Consider the following 20,289-nt stretch of genomic DNA (forward strand, 5'->3'; position numbering starts at 1 on the left):
TCAAGAATAAAGGTGAACGAAAAAAATTGCTTTCGCACGTGCGAAAATTCGTCCATAACGAAAAATATTTTACCTCTGGTTACTAATAATGGATATTTACACCCAGTTCTGGACAAATCGGTCAAGATCTAGGCTTGCCTGAGCCAACTCTAACGCTGTGTCCACCTTAAGACAAAGGAAAGAGACAGTGGAAAAATCGAAAAAATCTGGGTTATTTCCAATTATGAAAAACACTCAAAAGACAAAGTTGAAATCTCAACTGATGTCATTACTGCACCTACAAATTCCTGTTGGCATCCTTTTTTACCACTACGGTACAAATACAGCGTATGGTAGTCTTTGTCACAACCGAGTACCTCCTTTACAGGACTTCTCCTCCCCGGACAGTCGTGTTGCACTATTAAATGTTACTCTCACATCGGAGGGATTAACTAAATGAGTTTAAAATAATATACTTCTATAAGTTCTATGCACATCAGGTCTGTATGCACCTAGTAAAGGCTATCATTGCTAGTAATTGCGAAAAATACAGAAAAGTATTCTACTTTACAGAGAAAACAACGCAGGTGACAAAAGTCCGCTCAACAAGACTGCCGCTCATGGTGCGGGACCCCTCTCTGCACATTAGCCTGCAAGCAGGCTCTCATTGACGTTGCTGAACGTGCATCTCAGGGGCCTCGCGAAGTCTGCGAGGGCCGAGCCAGCAAGCTTTGCTCGCTGGCCGGAGGTCTACGCCGAACCGCGCCAGAACCTCCTCGAACCTCCCGCAGGCTCCGAGGGAAGGCCGTGAGATGCTTGTAAAGCAGCGGCAACAAGATGCTGTTTATATATTAGCCACCTGCACATCACGCAATGCACACGTGAGGTGCAGCATACTAGTGAATCCCACATTAGGCTGCGCATTGACTCATTCAAACAAATTTGGTTTGCAGTCCATAGCTTTTCTTCACGTATGCGCGATCCATAGATATGCTTAACTGCGCATGCGTATTGGGTCTGCGGGTTCTCCACGGACTCTCGGTTGTTGTTCCCGCAATGTAGCAATTCGTGTATCTTTTAATAAAACGTACTCCACTTTATTTAAAATCGCCAAAAATATTTACAAAAGTTTGATAAAAACCCTAAAAATCAAAAAACACTTTAAAATGTCCATCACGGATGTTCGATTATCATTCACTGTTAGACCGGATCGTTACGCAAGGGTAAAAACTATCGCTGTTGGTGCCTGGTCAGGCAACAATTATCATCATTATCGATATCGTCATTATTATTATTATCATAATTATGATCATTAAAATTATTTAGGTTATCGTCATTGTAATGACGCTGATTTATTTAACCTAGTTTGAACAGAACAAACCAACAGAACTCATTATAGTCTGGCAAATGTATAATTGAATAATTGTTTGCTCTGGAACAGCTTAAGAGATTATCACATGAACGAAGTCGGCATCGTTTTCCGAGTACACACCACAATTTAATGAATCATGTCATCAGTTGTGGTAATTACCAAAGAATCAGCATGTAACCAGTTAATCTGATCAGATTTAGTCCTTTGTGTACAGGCCTATAGACCCGAAGGCGCCTCTCGCTGAACAACTTTTCACACTTTTAGTGGCGAAAACTGTAGGGCTAGCATGGTCAGTTTTGTCAGTTTAAACATTTTTGGAGCCTCTTTGATTTCGTCTTGTTTGTATTTGCGTTGAAATTTATTATATTACAGTACTTAAGGAATTTCTGGGAGTGAGTAAGATATATTTGGATTACAGTACTATCTTTCAGAAAACTATGGTGATATCACCTTGATTAGCAGTCGTTTCAAGTAACTTCCTCTCCACGAGTTCTTGACCCTCTTGCAAGTCTGAGAGTTGTTAACCACCGGTACTTAGCTTCTGGTATCTTCGAGCGCAGACTTCAGTTGGTTCAGTTACTTAGTTACTTTTAGTGGTATTGTTGTTGACTTGATGTGTCCATTTACTATAAAAGACATAGAAATGGCCACAAGTCTACGGAAGGAAAGGGAAGACAAAAGCTTTTAATGATTTCAAGTTATTCTCAAAATGACCACCGAGGCAATTGAAATCATAGCTGTCTTCTTATGATGAAATAATACATCATTATTTTAGCCTGTTTCACCTCGGAAGTTTGTACAAGGTGTCAACGGATAGCAAGTTTAAGGCGTCAGAGTCGAGGTTTCAGTACGTAAACTTTTTTATTTGGTAACAACCAGGACTAGATCACAAGCACAAAAAAAAACCAAGATATAGAGCGAAAGATGTCATTTTTAGTCTTGATACGGGAAATCTATTAGTAGGAGCGACGATTTAGGGTGATTAGAAAGCGAAGTCTATATATCGATGCGGGAACAGCCCAGCTGTGTGAGTGCTGTATACTTCGCAGTAGCTGAATGAATTATTCAGGAACTCAGGATCTGTTTGTCTTCAAACTAACAATAATTAACGAATCGGGCAGTTAAGAAATCAAAATACCTTGTAGTATTTAATAGTTTTTAGCACAATGAGGAAAAATTAAGTTTCATTGTGCACGAACATTGATTTTTAATTGTTTTGACTGAGCCTAAAGCATCATGGATTTTTGCCCTCGCGCTCGGTTTATTTTTCACGCCTGTCAGTTAACAACTAAACAACCAATGGGATGTGTCCGGCTGACGTAACACATCACAGCCCCCGTGATTTGTAACGTCTGCTAACAGAGAGAGCGTAATCCGATAAGGAACAATACGAACTACACCAGTCACTAATGTGTGTTCGCTCTTGTATTTAACACAAAGAAGACGTGGCGACTTACAATGCAAAATTCGATTTCCTTTTCTATTGAATCGATTATTTCTAGAAGAGATCCTCCGAAACAAATAGGGGAAGAAAATTATGACAGCCAAGGAATTTTTAGCCACGGACCACTGAGTGCCATGCAGAATTTGGTTGAGCTCACACCGCGGGGCGATGGGATTTATTCGGACAGGACGGTCTCTGTATTTCAAATGGAGGAAGAAAAATTGGACAAACATTTTCGTAGAGAGAAAGTAGTGGATCGTTTTGCTTCCTCGCCAACAAGTGAGTGTTCTGTTCTATTTGTTACTGTAGTAATAGGATTCGATATTTAGAAAGGAATGTGTTGAAAACTGCTTTTAGGCTGGAATTGCTTTTGAAAACTGCATATTTTAGCAGAGCCATCCGGCGTTGTTCACTGCTAATTAAAATGAAAATTTGTAATGCATCTATTTCAAATATAAAATATATTCTCTTTCCATTGGTCTACACTTACAGACCTTATGGAAGGTTTAGTCCTCCTACGACGTTTATGTGCCGGTTCTTTCCTCGTTTACTGTGTGCATCACTAAAGCTACTGTGTTAGGATGTTTACAACTGACTACTGTTAAAGTTAAATGTACTACTTTTCTGTTTATTTGATGCCCATTTTCCTCACATAGGATACAGTGGTGAGACTCGTCCAAATTCACCAACTGGAAGTGACGAAGACGAACAAGAAGACCAAAATTCAGACTCCGAGGGAGGAACCAAATCAAGACGGAAAAGAACGGCTTTTACAAGCCAACAACTGCTAGAACTTGAACGAGAATTTCACACCAAAAAGTACCTTTCACTGGAAGAGAGATCACACATTGCAAGAACTTTAAAACTCAGCGAGGTTCAAGTGAAAATTTGGTTTCAGAACAGACGAGCGAAATGGAAGAGAGTAAGGACTCTTGGTGGACCTCAGGCTCATGGAAACCGAAAGCTTCACGCTCCTAAACTTGTTGTTCCTATTCCCATTCATGTGAACAGATATGGATCAAAAAATCAACTCTACATTTCTTGACATATGCATTTATTCGTTTAATATTCAAAGACGATGTTGACCCTCAATCGTGGTCCTAAAGCGGTATCGAAGCCATGCTGGCCTCTCCTGGCTCGTTCTACGTTCTACTCAGTTGTTTTCTTGGTGTTCTTATTTGTGATTTTTGTACCATAGTCATCATGCGTTCAGTTTGTTTCCTCCGAATTCTCTTATTAAGTAGCAAATAGTAAGCGTCAAAACCAAAGAATGGCCTCGAGGATCAACAAGCGATTTGACTTAATGCACATTCAATTATCAAAGGATGAAAACACTGAACACTGTTGTTCCTGTACTGTTAGCTTAGAATATCCGAAAAACTCTTTGCTTCCCACTCTCTGAAAGTTCTCTGTATTTAGCATGTTTTACATATGAAAAAGTTCTTACATTTTTACTAGAAACGTAAAAACCCGACAGCTAGCTCAGCAGGCTTGACAGTCACGTCAGACAAAAGTGGTGTTTTGTAAATGAAAACAAGTGGTTTCTTGCTTCATCCCGGCTGTGTATTGATGATCTGGCTTTTTCGCACCTCAGTCGCCAGTGCGTCTACTTCTTAAGCTCTGGGAACCTTGCGGAAACTTTTGAGGGTGTGAAAATGGCAGCTTCTAATAGGCAGTAATTCTTTTCAATTTAGAACTAATCTGTACTTCACACTTGAAGAAACTGAAGCGACGGGGTTCTAACAGGAACTGAAAAACATCAGCGAAAGATCACTTATGAGGAGTGTTCGGTTCTTTATGTTGTTTTTCAACCCAAGCAGCTGTGCTAGCAATCTAAAGGAAGGAAATATTATTGAGTGTATATATATCGAGCTATTTAAGAGACGAGTAATGGTTCCTAGACTGAAGGGAATGCTGCATATCGAAAAAAAAAACGGATGTACTACAACAATAATGGTGGAAAGTCGGTCTCTGTGGCTAGATCTGGTCGGTAGCAAGTTCCAAATCTATTTCACTTTTAACGTGCAATTTATATGTCAACCATCTATGACTGAATCATCGTCATGTTATGTGATTGAAATGTAGAGGTCAACAATATTTCTATATTTAGGGAGATCGTTTCTTTTCCTGGAGACTCCGGCGCTTGCCTTACAAAATCACTTCTCCAAAGTTACAATCAAATCGTACTCGGGATGAGAGTATGATACGTACGTTAGCTAAAGGAGATAAAAGGAGCGTTTTGTGCTCATTGTTCGTTTCGGCTTTCCAGTAATGTCCATATAAACCAAAGGTAAGAGTGCGCATTGTCTTACGAGGCTGTTTGTTTTCCAATTAAATTGAAGTTGTCATTTGTAAAATGGCCTGCTTTCTCGTCAAACCTCTCTTTGAAACTGAGCCCTAATAATCCTCCTACAGCTTAAAAATATGTCATTTGTTTTAAAACATACAAAAAATTTTGGAATAATGTACAGTTTTATTTCAGAAACGCTGAAGGGCTTCGAGATTTTCATTTCCAAGTGACACATTTACGAGGATTGTGGCTGAACTCGACCTTTCGTATTGCAATAGTCAACCTACACTGGTTACGTTTATTGCAGAGTAATCAGTTGAAAGTGAAGGTCAATACTCGCTTTCTTTGCTCAAAGAAGTGCCCACTATTCTTTCGTTAGTTTGCATATTACAGCTTCTTAAACCAACTTTCAAACGCAATTAATACTGGACAACTACTGTGCTCTATAAATCTACAAACCAGAACAGTTTCGAGTTCGGTTGGTTGATAGATACCACTGTAAATTTTCGAATACCAAGGTTAAACACAGAAAGATAATAGAACCTTCACGAAACTATAACAAGCAAAAAAACCTTTGGCATTTTATGCAAAAGTAACACTTTGTAATTTTCCCGTATTTAAGTTGGTGAATCACATCAAAATCAAACTGTTTAGTTTAAACAGTTTGGTACAAGGCAGCGAGGGCAACTTACATGTGGTAAATAAAGCATAGAGGGTATACTGGAAAATGTTTTTTCCATGAAAGGTATCCATAGATAAATGAAGTAGCTTATAATGATGTTTTCATTTCCCCTAAAACTTACCACTAGGAAATGTGTTACCGGAAATCGACGACCCCCACAGTAACACCTAATTTCGAGGTGTCTCGAACAGATAAGAAGTGCAATGTGCATTCCCTCGTCATTCCTTCATGTTCAAGAACTAAAAAAAAAAACAGAAAATCGGTGCACTTACTTTATTCTGAGCGTTATTTCAAGTGCGTCATCCAAGTTTGGCGTTCGGTTGATCCGTTGGACACTATCACTATTCCTGTCGCACTACATCAAAGTTTGAAATCTTCAGCGCGCATCGCTACAACGCAAGGCGTGTGAATAGAGGATTCTTTCTTGTTATGAAATGTGGAAAAATAATGAAACTAAGAAAGGAATCCACGGTAACAAGGCAGCACCTCAAGAAACTCTACTGTCATGGCGGGTCTTTGGTATACATATTTAATCAGATTGTCGCCTATCGTTGGCGATAATTAATGACAGCTGTCAACTTTGATTAATTACGCGGCACCTTTTTCAAGTGAGGTTGTTTGGTTTAAAATCCTTAGGAAACCGCACGGCATTGGTGGATTTTCGGATTAGGTTATAAATCTCTGTCGTTTTGCGGGACTTGTAGTGTTATCTGCTGTGAGCGCATGTAAATTACTTTCGCGTCTAAACGTGATGCCAAGCCAACAATAGAAAATCAGAAATTATAAAATGTCTATTCCTGCAATGTATCACGCGCAATACCTAACGTCAAAATGATTTATTCATCTAATTCATCTACTTTACGCAGGCATTTCAGGACAACTGAGTCCGACGCTGTCATATTTCCCGCTGGTTGTTAGAATGGGAGTGGCCATTGGTTCGAACAAGAAACATAACTTTGCGTTTAGAAGCTAACACTGCTGTGTTTCTGGTTTCTATTCGGCTTACAAACAATAAAACGAAATAAAAAGTTTGGGAACACTTAGAAAACAAAGAATCTAGTGTGAATTCTTCTGAAGACTTTGTCACCTTCATGTGTTACCTTGTTAGTTCAGGCAGACCCGCAGGCGCCATGCTGTAGGACATTTCACACTTTCTAGGACTGCAGGTGAAAATGCTGTCATTTGATTTGACTTTCAGACAAGGTCACCACTTACCAGTTACCACTCACCTTGGTGGGCGAGCTAATACACCGAAAACCCACCAAAACATACTTTTCACCCCCTTTAAAGAACAGACAAATCGTTAAATGATCATTTTACACACTGAGCTCCGCTTAAATTCCCATTAAGATAACTAAAAAAATAAGGCGTCAAGAAAAGGAAAGAAGCAAAATTTCGAGAGTCACGGACTACAACTTCGTTTGAAACTTCATGGAGGTTTTTTAACAGGGCGCGGAAGTGGGCACCCTACCTTTTTAATTTTTAAGAGTAAAAGAGAAGAGGATAAAGCTCCAAGGATTAGAGGAAAAATCTAGGTATCAACTTAGATCGTTGATTTTTTTTAAATCGTTGTTCCAGGATCAGGAGAAGAACCGAATTAAAAAACATATTTAAAGAAATCCATTTACTGTGAGCCCTAATCGATGGTCGGAAAGTTAAAATATTTGGATCATGGGGAGTGGAGAATAACGATTCACCCTGACCATCTGTAGTGAGGTCAAGGCTCGTGGATCATCGTTCAACACAGTTCATCTCGAACCATTAAGGTCCTTCAGTTTTACTCTTGAGACCTAGCACAAGCAAAGCCAAGCTCGAGGTCACTTTATTGCAACTTTACTCGATCCAGGTGAGTGAAAATAAAATGTAGCGACATATCCGGTGTTCTCGCCTTATTTCCGTCATTGTAGCGAACCTTGGAAGAGTAGAGTTATTTTGAGATCAGGGAACTTAAGTACATAGACTAACGTACTTCATGAACGGGAAGATATCTCAGTATATCACATCTGCTCCTTTTCGTTGCGCAACGTTGGCCAAACTTGATATTTATCGTCTTTTGTTTGGGTGTAAAACTTAAAATTACCCCTCGTTTTAATGCAGCATAAGTTGGACAAAGGAATCATTGGACACTGCTGGAGACAAAGGAAAAACTACCCTACTAGTAAGTGAAATATGATATTAAATGATATTAAAAATTTACGACAAAAATACCGTTAATGCATATATGCAAATTTTCTGTCCTGTTCTTTTTTTGTCAATTTGAAGGAGAAATAATTTGAAGTGGTGTACTAATATTGCAAGTAAGAATGAGAAATCGAGTAAGGGGTCAAATCTGACAGCGGTTACAAACCACAAATATTGGCCATTATCTTACAAACCTAAATTTAAAAAATTTGGATGTAAGGGGATATTATCATATTTAACGGAAAATACCTATTATCAAACAATATGGTCTATTACTTTGGTGTTCAAGGACTGAAGAATTTTACTTTTAAGTGTAAGCAACATTTCGACTTCATCATGCTCGCAAGTGAAGGAAATTTTAAACGAATTCAATCTTCTGGGTTTATCTGGTAAAAAAAATACTGATAAACTACCTGTTTTCATTCTGAACGATGATTGGTCGCGTTTAAACAAACAAAAAACAAAAAATGGAAAAAAGAAGTTGTTGTTTATCCGAGCAAGCTCAGCTTATGTTCTTCGGTGAACTTGTTTGGCAATTCCTTTAGTTTATTTTAAATTCGATATGAAAAGCGTTTGTTGATACCATTGGGATTAGGAGTGCTGACTTGAAAAGTAACCTGTTTTTTCAAAAGTTTTGCGGCTTGCCGAACCACCTAAATGTAAGGAAAGGCCGCAGACTGCCATATGCTGCCAAGAAGCGTGAGACAGATTAAAGATTTTAGCGACTCAGGCTGGTTTTGACGCGTCCCTGTCATTCCTTTCTACGTCGCGAAGGTGTTCTCGGAATCGGTCACCTAATCGAACGAACGAATCAATGGACGCTTTTCATTCTAAAAATTTATCCTTTTTTCCACCGATAGCGTAGCTCCAATTTCTGCATGTAAACACACACACAACCCACAATTCCTTCTCGGCTTTTGTTCTGACGAAGGGCTAACGCTCGAAACGTCAGCTTTGAAACTCTTAAAGGTGGCCAATTTACATCACCAACTCAGTTGATAAAACCAAAATTACCTTGTTACTCACCACCGACGCAGCACCGCAGTTTCTTTAGAAACTTACCCCCTTTATTCATTTGTTTGAATCGCGAGAGTCGAAAAAATATTTTGAATTTTCGACAGCGCCCGTAAAACTCTTTTGTCGATAACACATTCATTTCACCTATCGTTAGTAAATGGGAGACAATTTCATTCCCTATAAACAGAGGGGCAAATGACCTGACCCATTATCCTAGACACATTTGTTGAGTCACTTGCGGCCTCCTCTGCCCCTCTTAAATGTTACTCTGCGATGGCATAGAAAAATTGGCAAGAAGGCCAGGAGGCGAAAGAACATCATAAACGTGGTTCTCGACATGTTTCCCAGCTAACTATTTCTGGAATTGTAGATGTTGTTAACTCTTGCCCCAAAGATAACTGAGCGTTGTATTAATCAACAAAACTGATAAAGAGAACTTTCACGACTCAAACTGCACATTCAAACATAGGTAGTTTCAGCCCAGTCAGTAAATTTCTTAACTCTTGCGTCTTAAGAAATCTGTTTATTGACCGTTATACGAACATGGATAAATACTCATGTAAGTAAGCCTTGCCGTTTCTGTCATAAATTTAGAGCTGCGCACATGAAGAGCTCTTATGATGGTAATAAATATTTTTCCAGTAATCTCAAACTACTATTATATTTGATATTCGGCTACGAGAGGGATCACCAATCGTAAAACCATCGTAAAAAGTTGAGAAGTGTGCATATGAAGCCCTCACATGAATCCACTGGCAAAAATAATTGAATAGCTTGGAACACTGATTTTGCAGATTAAGTCTAAAAACTTTCCACGGAAGTATAGTTCTTTTTCCTTGAGGATGAGCTCAACCAAGTGTTGATTACCAGATATACTTCCTCTCAGAACTTTAGATTAAAGGAAAGACAGAGAGGTCCATGTAAATTTTCGTCCATTTTTATTTACACCAGTAAGAGAAACAGTTTCTTCAAAACCAACAACTGAATAGAGCAATGGATCTCACTTCTAGATAAATGAATCTTTCCAGAGAACGAAGGGCCGGCCTGACAAAAACTTTTCTTCAAGGTGAGATCAAAAGCACTGAGGTAAAACTTTGTCACCAGAATAGACTCCGGAAATAGAGACTTCAACGGCCAGAAATTACTTTCTCACCAATCAATAGTTCTCCTCTGCATGTGGACAGTCTGTTTTAGAATTCAAACATTTGTTTCCAATATTCATGAAATAGTTTAAGCCGTAAAAAAACACTGCACCACATGACTCACACAAGACGTTTTGCAAACTTTTGATGTTTTCCAATTTTCTTTAATCTTACTCTTTTTTAGACATTTTTTTCCTTTCGCTTCAAAAACACAGCCAAGGATAATCTGTGTGCTTTAGTTTTAAAGAATTTATCTACTCAGTGTTTTAGGCGTTTCTCAAAAGAGGTCACATTGGGCATTCTGGATGGGCGAGATATTCCCTCAAAGAAGCTGTTGTTGTTTTTTACTAAAATAGGTTCTGGGTTTTACTTCAAAAGAAAATTTTCCAATCGTGATAATTTACTCAATTTACGCTCTTCTAGGGGCGGAGTCCTTACTTATTAAAACAGTTGGACCATTTATTACCTTATTACTTATTTTCGTGAGACTCAATTTTTGCGATTTTCGCGATTTAAAAAAAAAAATCGCGAAATTAAGGTCCCGCGAAAAGAAGGTGCCGCGAAAATTAAAGACGCGAAATTTGGAGACCTTTATAAAATCCTTTATTTGAGCTTTCCGTCTGCTAGGAGTTTACATACGAGTAAGAAGACTCAAATTTAAGTTCAACGCATGCCCTTATTCCTCATCATCTGACTCATCTTGCTTGTATCAACCCTTTTAAAAGATGTTACTAAGTTGCTGACATTGTTGAACATTTCAGCCAATTGTTTGTTGCGTTTGAGGTTTCTTTTCCGTTATGGTTAAATAAAATACAGAAATGGAAGTTTAAAAAACGAGCACCAGTTACTTGATTCGCGAAATTTAATTACCTTGAAAAACAGTGATTCGTGAAAATCGCGAATTTTTAAGTCCCGCGAAATATTTTTATTCCAAATACGCAAAATTAAAGTCGCACGAAGATAAGTGATAATAAGGTAGTGAGAAAAGTGATAAGAATTGACTAAGCTTGCCCTGACTGACTGCAGCTGAACCTATCCTGGGGAGATTGAAAGGGAAGCCCTTAAAGCTTCGATAGAAAACAGCCTCGTGCTTTTTTGGTGACACCAACACATGTCATGAAAAGGCTCTTACTGATTTTAAACATATTCATTAGTTTTGTCCCAGAAAAGACTGAGATAAGTTCGGGTGTTTTCACGATTCTGGATGGGTAAAATGTCATGTAATAACGATACATTCCTACTCAGACTATGTGCGTTGCAATGCAGCGCCGAAAATCATTTGCGAAGTTTGCGGCAGTTTTTGAACAGTTAACCAGGATATTTTAATTCAAGCAATACCTGGACTCAATGCGATTTTCTATTTTGATAATTTTCTTTCGTCCGAGACTCCAGGATTTCTCTAAACATTTCCCAAGGCATGCAACTCAGTCGATAACTCAGTTAAACAATGAATTTAAGCAAGAACCTAACCTAACTTGAAGCTAACTAGACGTTTCGAGCGTTAGCCCTTCGTCAGAGCGAATGAAGGAGTTGTGGGTTGTGCGTGTGTGTTTATATGCAAAAAATGGAGCTACGCTCATGGTAACGAGAAAAACAAGAATCAAGAAGTTGAATGAAAAGCGTTCGTTGATACCGTTGGGATTAAGAGTGCCGATTTGGAAGTTAATTTTTTGTTCTAGAGTTTTGCGCCTAGATCAGTAATATTGGACCGCCCGGGTCTCGATATTTTCTCGACGCAAAGATAACTGGAGTCCATGGGCAATTACACCTCTCTAGCTCCTTACCTTTGACAATGAAACTCTCTCCATCCAAACGGACTAATTATATCTACAGTGCTGAGCTGTGGAAAACATTCCTCTTGATGCCAATGTTGTTAGACAACCCACAACAAAAATCAACTGATAAAGCCTCTTCCGGAGAAGTACGAAATGTCCACAACATACTGTGGACATACAGTTGTAAAGAACCCACCCTATGAGAGGTCAGTCTCTGAGCTGTAGTCTGGGTGCTAGACCTCATGTTAAGCCTAGAAATAATCCACGATGACGTCTCCAGGAGGACAGGAATTCTCGACTGCAGTCCCACGGCAGCTAACATCCAACAACCCGTTTAATCTATAGGAGGACCGTAAGGAAATCAATCCATGCACTTCGATTGGTAGCCAGGAGAAATACGGGGCCATGTCTGAATTTCCTTGTACGGTATTCGTTAAGCCAACAGATCAGCAGTGTTCAACGTAAAAGGACACATTTTTTCTTTCAGACACTGCAAAGCTATTCACTGCTACTACTTCCTTCTCTCCAAGACTGCTCGGCAGTCACCTTATGAGATATCTTCCCGCAGGTGAGTGAATAAGGGCGTCAGTCATGATAACTCACTTGTTTTATCTTCCATTACTGCTGCACAGTACCAAATCGCAAATTTTTTTATCAATCATTAATGGAACATGAAATTTCTTACATTACTTACATTACGGGATAACTAACACAATGCAAGATAATACAATACAATACGATGCAATACTTACATAACTTATAGTATAACACTTTGTAATTGTTACTTTGTAGAAGAAAAGAAAGTAGTTAACTTTTTAACATTTTTTTAAACTCAATTTGCGAAAAACACTTATTGCAACAACCCACTTACTCTACTAAAAAAACGCATTACACTGATAACAATACAACTACTTCCACTTACACTAATGCAGAATACTGGGCCAGGTTGTTCGAAAGAGGGTTAACGTTAATCAGGGATTAAAAGTTAACCTAGACTTTGAATTCTCAGGTAGAGGAGCATCTATAAGAGCTAGGGGTTTTTTAGTTTTATCTTAATATGACTCGAACCTAACGACGAAGAAAAAAACAAACAAACTGTTTTTTTCAGTCTGAGATTAAAGTACTTTTCCTCGCCTATAAAATTTTATTTTTACCCGTCGATGAACGTTGAATAGAAGTCGAAAAACCTTTGGAGTACTTGTTTTTTTCTGGATGATAAGCAGCAGTGACCAAGAAAGAGGGAGCCTTTTTAATTTCTGCTCCCGCTTCCCGCCCTTATTAAGATCCCATTTCCCGCCCCCTGTTCTCCCGGGCTCCCACCCCCCTGTCCCCCACCACTAAATGATGCTTACGCACAGTGATGACGTACATGAAGATGGTTGGGATTAAGCTTGGTGATTTAAAGGAACAGATATGCTATCGGTGAATGACAGGGTTTTCGGAGAAGAAAAGAAAACTCCGAAAGCTACCAATAGGAGTAGAACCTACGACCTTTCGACTAGTTCTTTGGATGCTCTACCACTGAGGTAGAGGAGACTAGTGGAAAATTAGGCCGTTTAAATAGGTCCATGGTTACAAATTTCCTCCACATTAGAGGATAATCGGAATGCCGATGGGTGATGACTTGTGGCAAGTTGTGATGGTTAGCTAGGTTCATAATGACCAACTTCCTGCATACTGCACGGATAGGAATGCCGATATCTAATGCTTATACGCAATGATGATGTAAATGGAGATAGTAAATTATATTGCTAGGGATTTAAGTGAACTGAGACGTTCTTTAGTAAAAGACCGTCAAAGGCGTGCTCGGATAAAAAAAGGAAAGTCTGAGTGCTCCCCAGTTGTCGAACGTACGACATTCCGATTAGTACTTCGGACGCTCTATCACTGAGCTATAGCCAGTTCCTATCAGTTAAGCTAGGCCGGGGAACTAGGTCCATGGCGATAAACCTCTTGCATGCGACGAGGATAGGAATGTCGATATGTAATGATGATTAAATAGGAAGGGTCGAAAAGGAGGAGAATGCTTATTATATTACGGGGAGCAATTGCACGCTACAAAATATCGACGCAGATCGTGGCTACAAGTCAAATTCCCAAGTTCTTCTGTGTTATTTCCAGTTATCTACAGACCGCCAGACGCCGGTGAATTCTTTGATGTTCTCGGTGCCACCTCAGAAAAAGCTTGGCTTAAAACGTTTAATATAATGCTACTTGGGGACTTCAACGGTGACTTTAAGGCGGAATCTGAACAGTGTACTAACGCCAGAAAACTATGCTCTACTCTTGAAACGTTTAATATACAATATGTGGTGAATGCAAACCCTAGATAAACACAAACAACGAGTACGTTGATAGACCTTATTATCACAACAAGGACTGATCTCATAAGCAAGTGTGGTGTTTTGCCTTTGAGAGTTTCAGACCACACTGTGGTATACGCAACGAGGAAGCTGAAGAAGAAAGGCCGCAACCGTAGTACATCAAAACAAGAGATTACAGGAAATTTGACGCTGAAAATTTCGGGAGGAACAGAATCTACACCTTTCCATGTGGCGTTAGTTTTTGAAGTGCCAGATTATGTCTTATGGGCATGGCAAACTTTGTTTAACAGAATTTGTGACGTCGCCCAGAAAGAAGTCAAGATAAGAAGTAAACTGGCTCCTTGGATAACAAACGAGATGCGTTACATGATTAATAAAAGATACAAGATTTTCAAGGCAGCAGTTAGCACCAAACGTCCTGAGCTTCGGTCAAAATACAAGAAAGGCAGAAATGTGGTCACGTCAACTTTGCGAAGAGCTAAAGCATCCTAGTTTACCAAAACGTTTGAAGAAGTAAGGAAATATAGTACTTACTGGAACTTAATTAACAAAGCTACAATTCGCTCAGCACGTAACAGAACAATAGGCCTCCTTAAGAGAACCGATGGCAGTTTTGCTCTTATGGAGAAAGAAAAAGTAAAGATAATGAACGCATACTTTTCCCAGATCCGTGAGAAATTAGCTAAGTCACTACCAATGCCACCGCAGCTTGCTTCGGTAGATGGCAACATATCGCCTACCTTAAAGCCCTATTTCAATCACAAACCGTTCTGTTGAAGAAAAGATAAATAAACTTAAGACTAATAAGTCCGTTGGACCTACTGACATCTCGCCTAAACTTCTCAAATTGGCATGGGAAAGGCTATTGTACCAACATTGGTCAATACAGTACAATACAATACATAGCTTATATAGCGCAACGCTTCTCAAAGATCCAGCGGCGCTTTACAATGATAGTGATAGAAAAATATCATAAATTAAGAATTAAAGTGAATTAAAAAACTAGTGGTCAACCTTTATAATTACAGCATTGAACGGAGAACTGTCTTTTTCCCTGTGAAAGACTGCTCGATTAACTCCGCTTTTCAAGAAGGACGATGAAGCAGATTGTGGAAATTATCGACCTGTCTCCCTTTTAAGCGTACCTAGTGAGATCTTGGAAGCAGAAATAAAGGATAGACAGATGCAGCACGCTTTCGTCGACAATCAGTTAACCACAGAGAAGCAATGGGCTTACCGACGCGGCCACTCTACTGAGCTCTTCCTTGTACATCTGACAAAAATGTGGAAGAGAGCTTTAGACTCCGGTAATGTGGTCGCAGTAGCTTTTGTGGACTTCAGAAAAGCGTTTGACGGTGGATCACACGATGTCTCAGTGAAGAACCTGAAATATAATTTTGCTATTACGGGCATGTCGCTAGATGGATTAGGGACTACTTGAGTGGTAGAATGCAGTTCACTCTACTTAATGGTGTCAAATCTGACATGTTACCAGTAACAAGTGGAATACCACAAGGATCTGTATTAGGCCTTATTTTGTTCACTTTATTTGCTAATGATCTGCCCGCCGCGATAACCACGGGATCTTTGTTTATGTACGCGAACGATATGTTAGTTTTCTGCACCTAGGTGGTGCCTAGAGAACCGCCTAACACCTAACCCGGCTAAGAGCGAAGTTATTTTAATTAGTACACAAGACACTATTAGACCACTACCTCCAGTACTTTTGGGTAAATCGGTACTAAGCTTTGTTACAAAATCTCGTCTTCTTTGAATGATCGTGAACGACAAGCTTACTTGGATACCACATATGCTAGAACTAAAGAAAAACTTTGCAAAAAAAATAGACACATTGAAGTGCTCAAGGTTTCTGCCCAAATATCCTTTTAATGTTCTATTTTAGTCTAATATTACCTTCTGCGAAGTATGATATTATTTTATGGGGTTTCAGTACAAATTCAGATCTTCTGTACTCAATTGAAAAATCTCACGGTAGAGTAGAGCATCTGGGAGAGCTCTCAACGTTGCGGGATGGGATACAATCAGTTTCGATTACAAATTTCAAATATTTAAACTATTTTATAGAGCAAGTAAAGTCCCACTACCTGAGTGTCTAATTAATAGCATATTCATACGACGGGAATGTAGCTACTCATTAAGAGTTCAAAAAGCAATCACGACACCTAGATTCAATTCGAGATTGTTAAAAGACTCACCGGTATATCGAGGTTCAGCGGTATGGAAGTTTGTTAACCATCATGTCAAAGGTAGTATTGACCTCAAGAAACTTCGTAGAGTACTCAGGAGAAATGATCACTTCAGGTGCTTTGCTTTCACGAGTTTATCGGGTTCAATGGTTAAGAACAGATTAACTGATTACACGTATTTTTAAGAAGATTTTATTAGCTTCTTAGTTCGCATTTTAAGAATTGTAATCTATTAGAATGTTGTTAGAAATGTGTTTTAGTTATAATTAATAGTTTTTAATTGGACGAGTAATTATTTTGTTAGTACACGGCCCCACAAGCTTTTTAGCTTAATTCTTATCGTGTATGAATAAAGATTCTAGTCTATTATATTCTATGTATGGAGATGATATATTTTTAACCTGGTGGAGATGTTGCTAAGTAAATAGCATCGGCATACACATAGGAAAATAGGAAAATCCGAGTATTCCCCATTGTTGTCGATCGCACGACCTTCCGATTGGTAGGTCGTACTTCTTACGCTCTACCACTGAGCTAGAGGAGACTCATATCAAGCCAGGCCTTTGAACTAGCTGCGTAGGTGTAATGATGACATTCATGAAGATGGTAAATTATAAGGCTAGTGATTAATTAAGTGAACTAAGATTTTGTTAATTGAATGACGCAGGCATACTCGGAGGAGAAAAGGAAACTGAGTGCTTCCACAAGGAGATGAACTTACGACCTTCCGATTAATACATCAATGTGTGATGCTTGTGCGTAATGATGATGTGTATGAAGATGGTAACTATTAAGCCTGATGATTTAGGAGAAAGAAGATGTTGCTTAGTAAATGACACAAGGAAACTCATAGAAAAAAGGAAAATCGGGATGCACACAACAGAACTCGTACCTACGACCTTCAGAAGAGAACTTTAGACGCTATATCACTAAGCTATTGGAGATTTGTTTAGCTAAGTTTGAACCAAAATGACCCAAAATGACCTTGAGTGATGTCTTGACCCAGAATGATCGAAACTATCCTACATTGATGACTAGAATGACGTTTAAACTTTACTAGAAGTGTACAGGAAACTATGCCACGAGCAAGGAAAGCGTACAAACAAAAGATAACTCTGTGGCCTCCCTTAAAAATACGTACACCAATCAAAACCTCGTCGCTCGTTTTTGATTATTTGTACAATTTGGTGACGAATAACGTAAATTAAGTTAAATGTTGTTCACTGAATAAAGGATAGCTCAACTAATATTGGCTGGCCATATTACGGTTGACGGAAAAATTCTTACAATTTTGATTGTTGGCTATTTAATCATCGGATTGATGCTCTGATGGATGCCCTGCTCCAAAAGCCCTTTAATGTAACTCTCTTTCTAGCTAGAGGAAAGGTTCGATAAAATAGGAGGCTATGGATGAAACGTGAGTTCTTTCCACAGGTAATTAGTTTTGATGTATTATCATGTATTTTGCAGGTAGACTGTATTTTTTTGTGGCTACTGCCTCCTATAGGAGGCGAAGCCGCGTATGTCATAGTTGTCGAGAGAGTGAGTGGGTGAGTCAATGTAACATTAGCATTCCGATCTTGACCCAATTTTGACTCGATGTTTCCTGTTGGTAATACTTATTTTTTATGGAGTATCTTAGTAGCTAAACATTAGCACTAGACACACAGCTGAGTTCTCTCCTTTTGTGATTTCTGGCTTACAGCCACTAGCACATTATGTTTTTAGTTCTTGCCGTAACACTTAATGGAATACAGCAGAAGGCGATAAACATCACAATAATTTCAGGATTGCAAAAATATCTTAAGAGGCGTGATCGGCGCATCATGAAGCTAAGAGGAATTTTTTGCTTTGAAGAGAGAGTATTTTACAATTTTAATCAGCAAATTATGTAGATCCGAAGATATAATCTTTTCAGTTCTTGCCGTAATACTACAAAAGACGATAAAAATCTCAAAATAGTTTTACGGTGGCATCCATCGACGCATAATTTTATAATGATAATTGAACTGAGTGGAGTGCAATTTGGGCTGAAATCATACGTGTGATTTGAAATCACAAGTATGATTTCAGACCAAAATTGCATGACACGAGGTTCAATTACCACTTTATTACATCCATTTTGAAATTGCCCAAATACAGGACTTAGTCAATTCAAATATTTTATTGATGCAGTACTGAACCGGAACCGGAAATGCTTTTAAATCTTATTTTGTATGCAAAACAGAAAGATTTTGACGCCATGTGTCAAAAACTCAGTCAAGCGTAAAATGATGTTCTTTAGAGCAAAAAATGGTGCGATTCGTGAATAAATCGCACCAATTAGAGCCAATAAGATTACAGGGACCACCAGTGATTTCAAAGTGGTGTAATAAAAATCAAAACTTTACCTTGCAGAAATATCTCAATAGATATGATCTGCACATCATGGAAGCTTTGAGAATTTTACTGCTCGAACATTGACTTAAGCCGAAAAAAGCCGCTTAATTTGTGAAGCAAGCAAGCCGCGAAATACTTGAGTTTTTCAACAGGAACGGGGGATTAGTGGTATGGCGAAATATCCTAAAACGCAGAGTGCCTTGTTGTGTGATACAAAATTCTCAAAATATGGAATTGCAATAAAAAAAGAAAATCATTCATGATTAACAGACGAAATGAAAAGAAGCATAGGTAAAGATTGTTGGGGTCCAGAGGAGTTTGACGTGGGTCGTGGGTCGTGGGTACAAGTCGTGGGTCGTGGGTGTGGGTGTGGGTAAAAGTCGTGGGTGTGATTAATACTTAACAATAACAATAATCATTTAAAATACTAGTTATAATAATACACAAATATTATAAAATTCTTGTCATTGTATCAGCTCGGTTTAGTGAGCCTAATATTTCATTGATTTCATCCAACAGAATAAATTCATTTCACCCAAAAAGAAAAGTGAAACCAAAGACTAAGCCATTATTTGCAGGATGATGTAATCTCTTAAAATGAGGGTCATTCCAAAGAGTTTGAGGAGTTTTGTTCAGGTCAAACGCTTGATCAACACACAAAAAAATGATCTAACACTGGAAAGAGAGAAGTGTTAAACAACGTTTTTAGAACATGAAAGAAGCTTCGAGGATCAGAAACACGGCTATTGGCCGTGTTCTTGAATTAAAATGAAATTGTGCTCTCAGTGCCGGTTAAAAATGAATGAAGTTTCAAAAGTAAAAGTATATCCCTCTGCTGGTCAGGGAAAATAAAGCTTGTGTTGATCAATGACATTCAGACAAAGAGCCGAATGCCTCATCAATTGTCATCTCCGTATCGCGTACCATCTACCCTGCATCTAAGAAAAAAAAAATCAAGTGAAACAGCGAACTGTTGCAAGATAAGCCGATATATAGATAGCAACGTTGCAACGTTAGTTGCAGGTCTGGAGATATTGGCTCCAAAGTTTTTCCAAGGCACGAAAATATAAAACCTCTGGTATCCAGTGTGCGGTACAATCGGGAACCGGAAATCGCAAGCCAATGTTAAATTGGTCACGACAACTGGCATCGGCGACAAGAAATTAAACGAAGAACCAATTAGTACAATCTTAAAATTTTTCTCCGTCCATTTAACTGGCCAGGTCCTTTTCTAAATCATAAAATAAACGAGATATGAAGGATTATTGAAATAAGTAAATTAATAAATGAAGAGGTTCTAATAATTTCAATTTTTAAACGATTCATTTCTTATCTGACAAAGACCAGACTCTGCAGAGTTGCGAAATGTGACGTACTCAAGAAACATACGTTTCATTGTTCGTCGAGAAGTATTGCATTACTTCACGGTAACTACTGACAGTCATGTTTCACGTCTTGTTTTGAGACACTTACAGGATAAATTTTTGGAAAAGAAGA

At 38.7% G+C, this 20,289-nt stretch overlaps 1 protein-coding gene and 2 long non-coding RNA genes across 3 annotated transcripts; 2 read left to right on the forward strand and 1 right to left on the reverse strand.

Annotated features, from left to right (window-relative positions):
• Positions 1-2,720: 2,720 nt before the first annotated feature.
• Positions 2,721-4,127, forward strand: LOC111331073 (homeobox protein MSH-C). Its single transcript, XM_022936107.2, has 2 exons — positions 2,721-3,074; positions 3,452-4,127. The coding sequence occupies exons 1-2, from the start codon at positions 2,810-2,812 to the stop codon at positions 3,838-3,840; spliced, it is 654 nt and encodes a 217-aa protein (XP_022791842.1). The 5' UTR covers positions 2,721-2,809; the 3' UTR covers positions 3,841-4,127.
• On the reverse strand, positions 3,833-6,493 carry LOC111331074 (uncharacterized). Its single transcript, XR_002694879.2, has 2 exons — positions 6,040-6,493; positions 3,833-4,628 (listed from the first exon to the last, which is right to left on the reverse strand). It is a non-coding gene; the product is annotated as an uncharacterized LOC111331074 (long non-coding RNA).
• A 613-nt stretch (positions 6,494-7,106) lies between these two features.
• Positions 7,107-13,076, forward strand: LOC148718820 (uncharacterized). Its single transcript, XR_015994153.1, has 3 exons — positions 7,107-7,613; positions 7,865-7,925; positions 11,941-13,076. It is a non-coding gene; the product is annotated as an uncharacterized LOC148718820 (long non-coding RNA).
• The last annotated feature ends 7,213 nt before the right edge of the window (positions 13,077-20,289 follow it).

This window comes from Stylophora pistillata, chromosome 12 (assembly GCF_964205215.1).
Source record: "Stylophora pistillata chromosome 12, jaStyPist1.2, whole genome shotgun sequence".
Lineage (NCBI taxonomy): Eukaryota > Metazoa > Cnidaria > Anthozoa > Scleractinia > Pocilloporidae > Stylophora > Stylophora pistillata.

What these genes read in the sequence shown, in the direction of transcription:
- LOC111331073 (XM_022936107.2), top strand. Translation starts at nt 2,810, where the DNA reads ATGCAAAATTCGATTTCCTTTTCTATTGAATCGATTATTTCTAGAAGA. An exon ending in TTTTGCTTCCTCGCCAACAA is followed by an intron (nt 3,075 to 3,451) that starts GTGAGTGTTCTG and finishes TTCCTCACATAG; the next exon opens with GATACAGTGGTGAGACTCGT.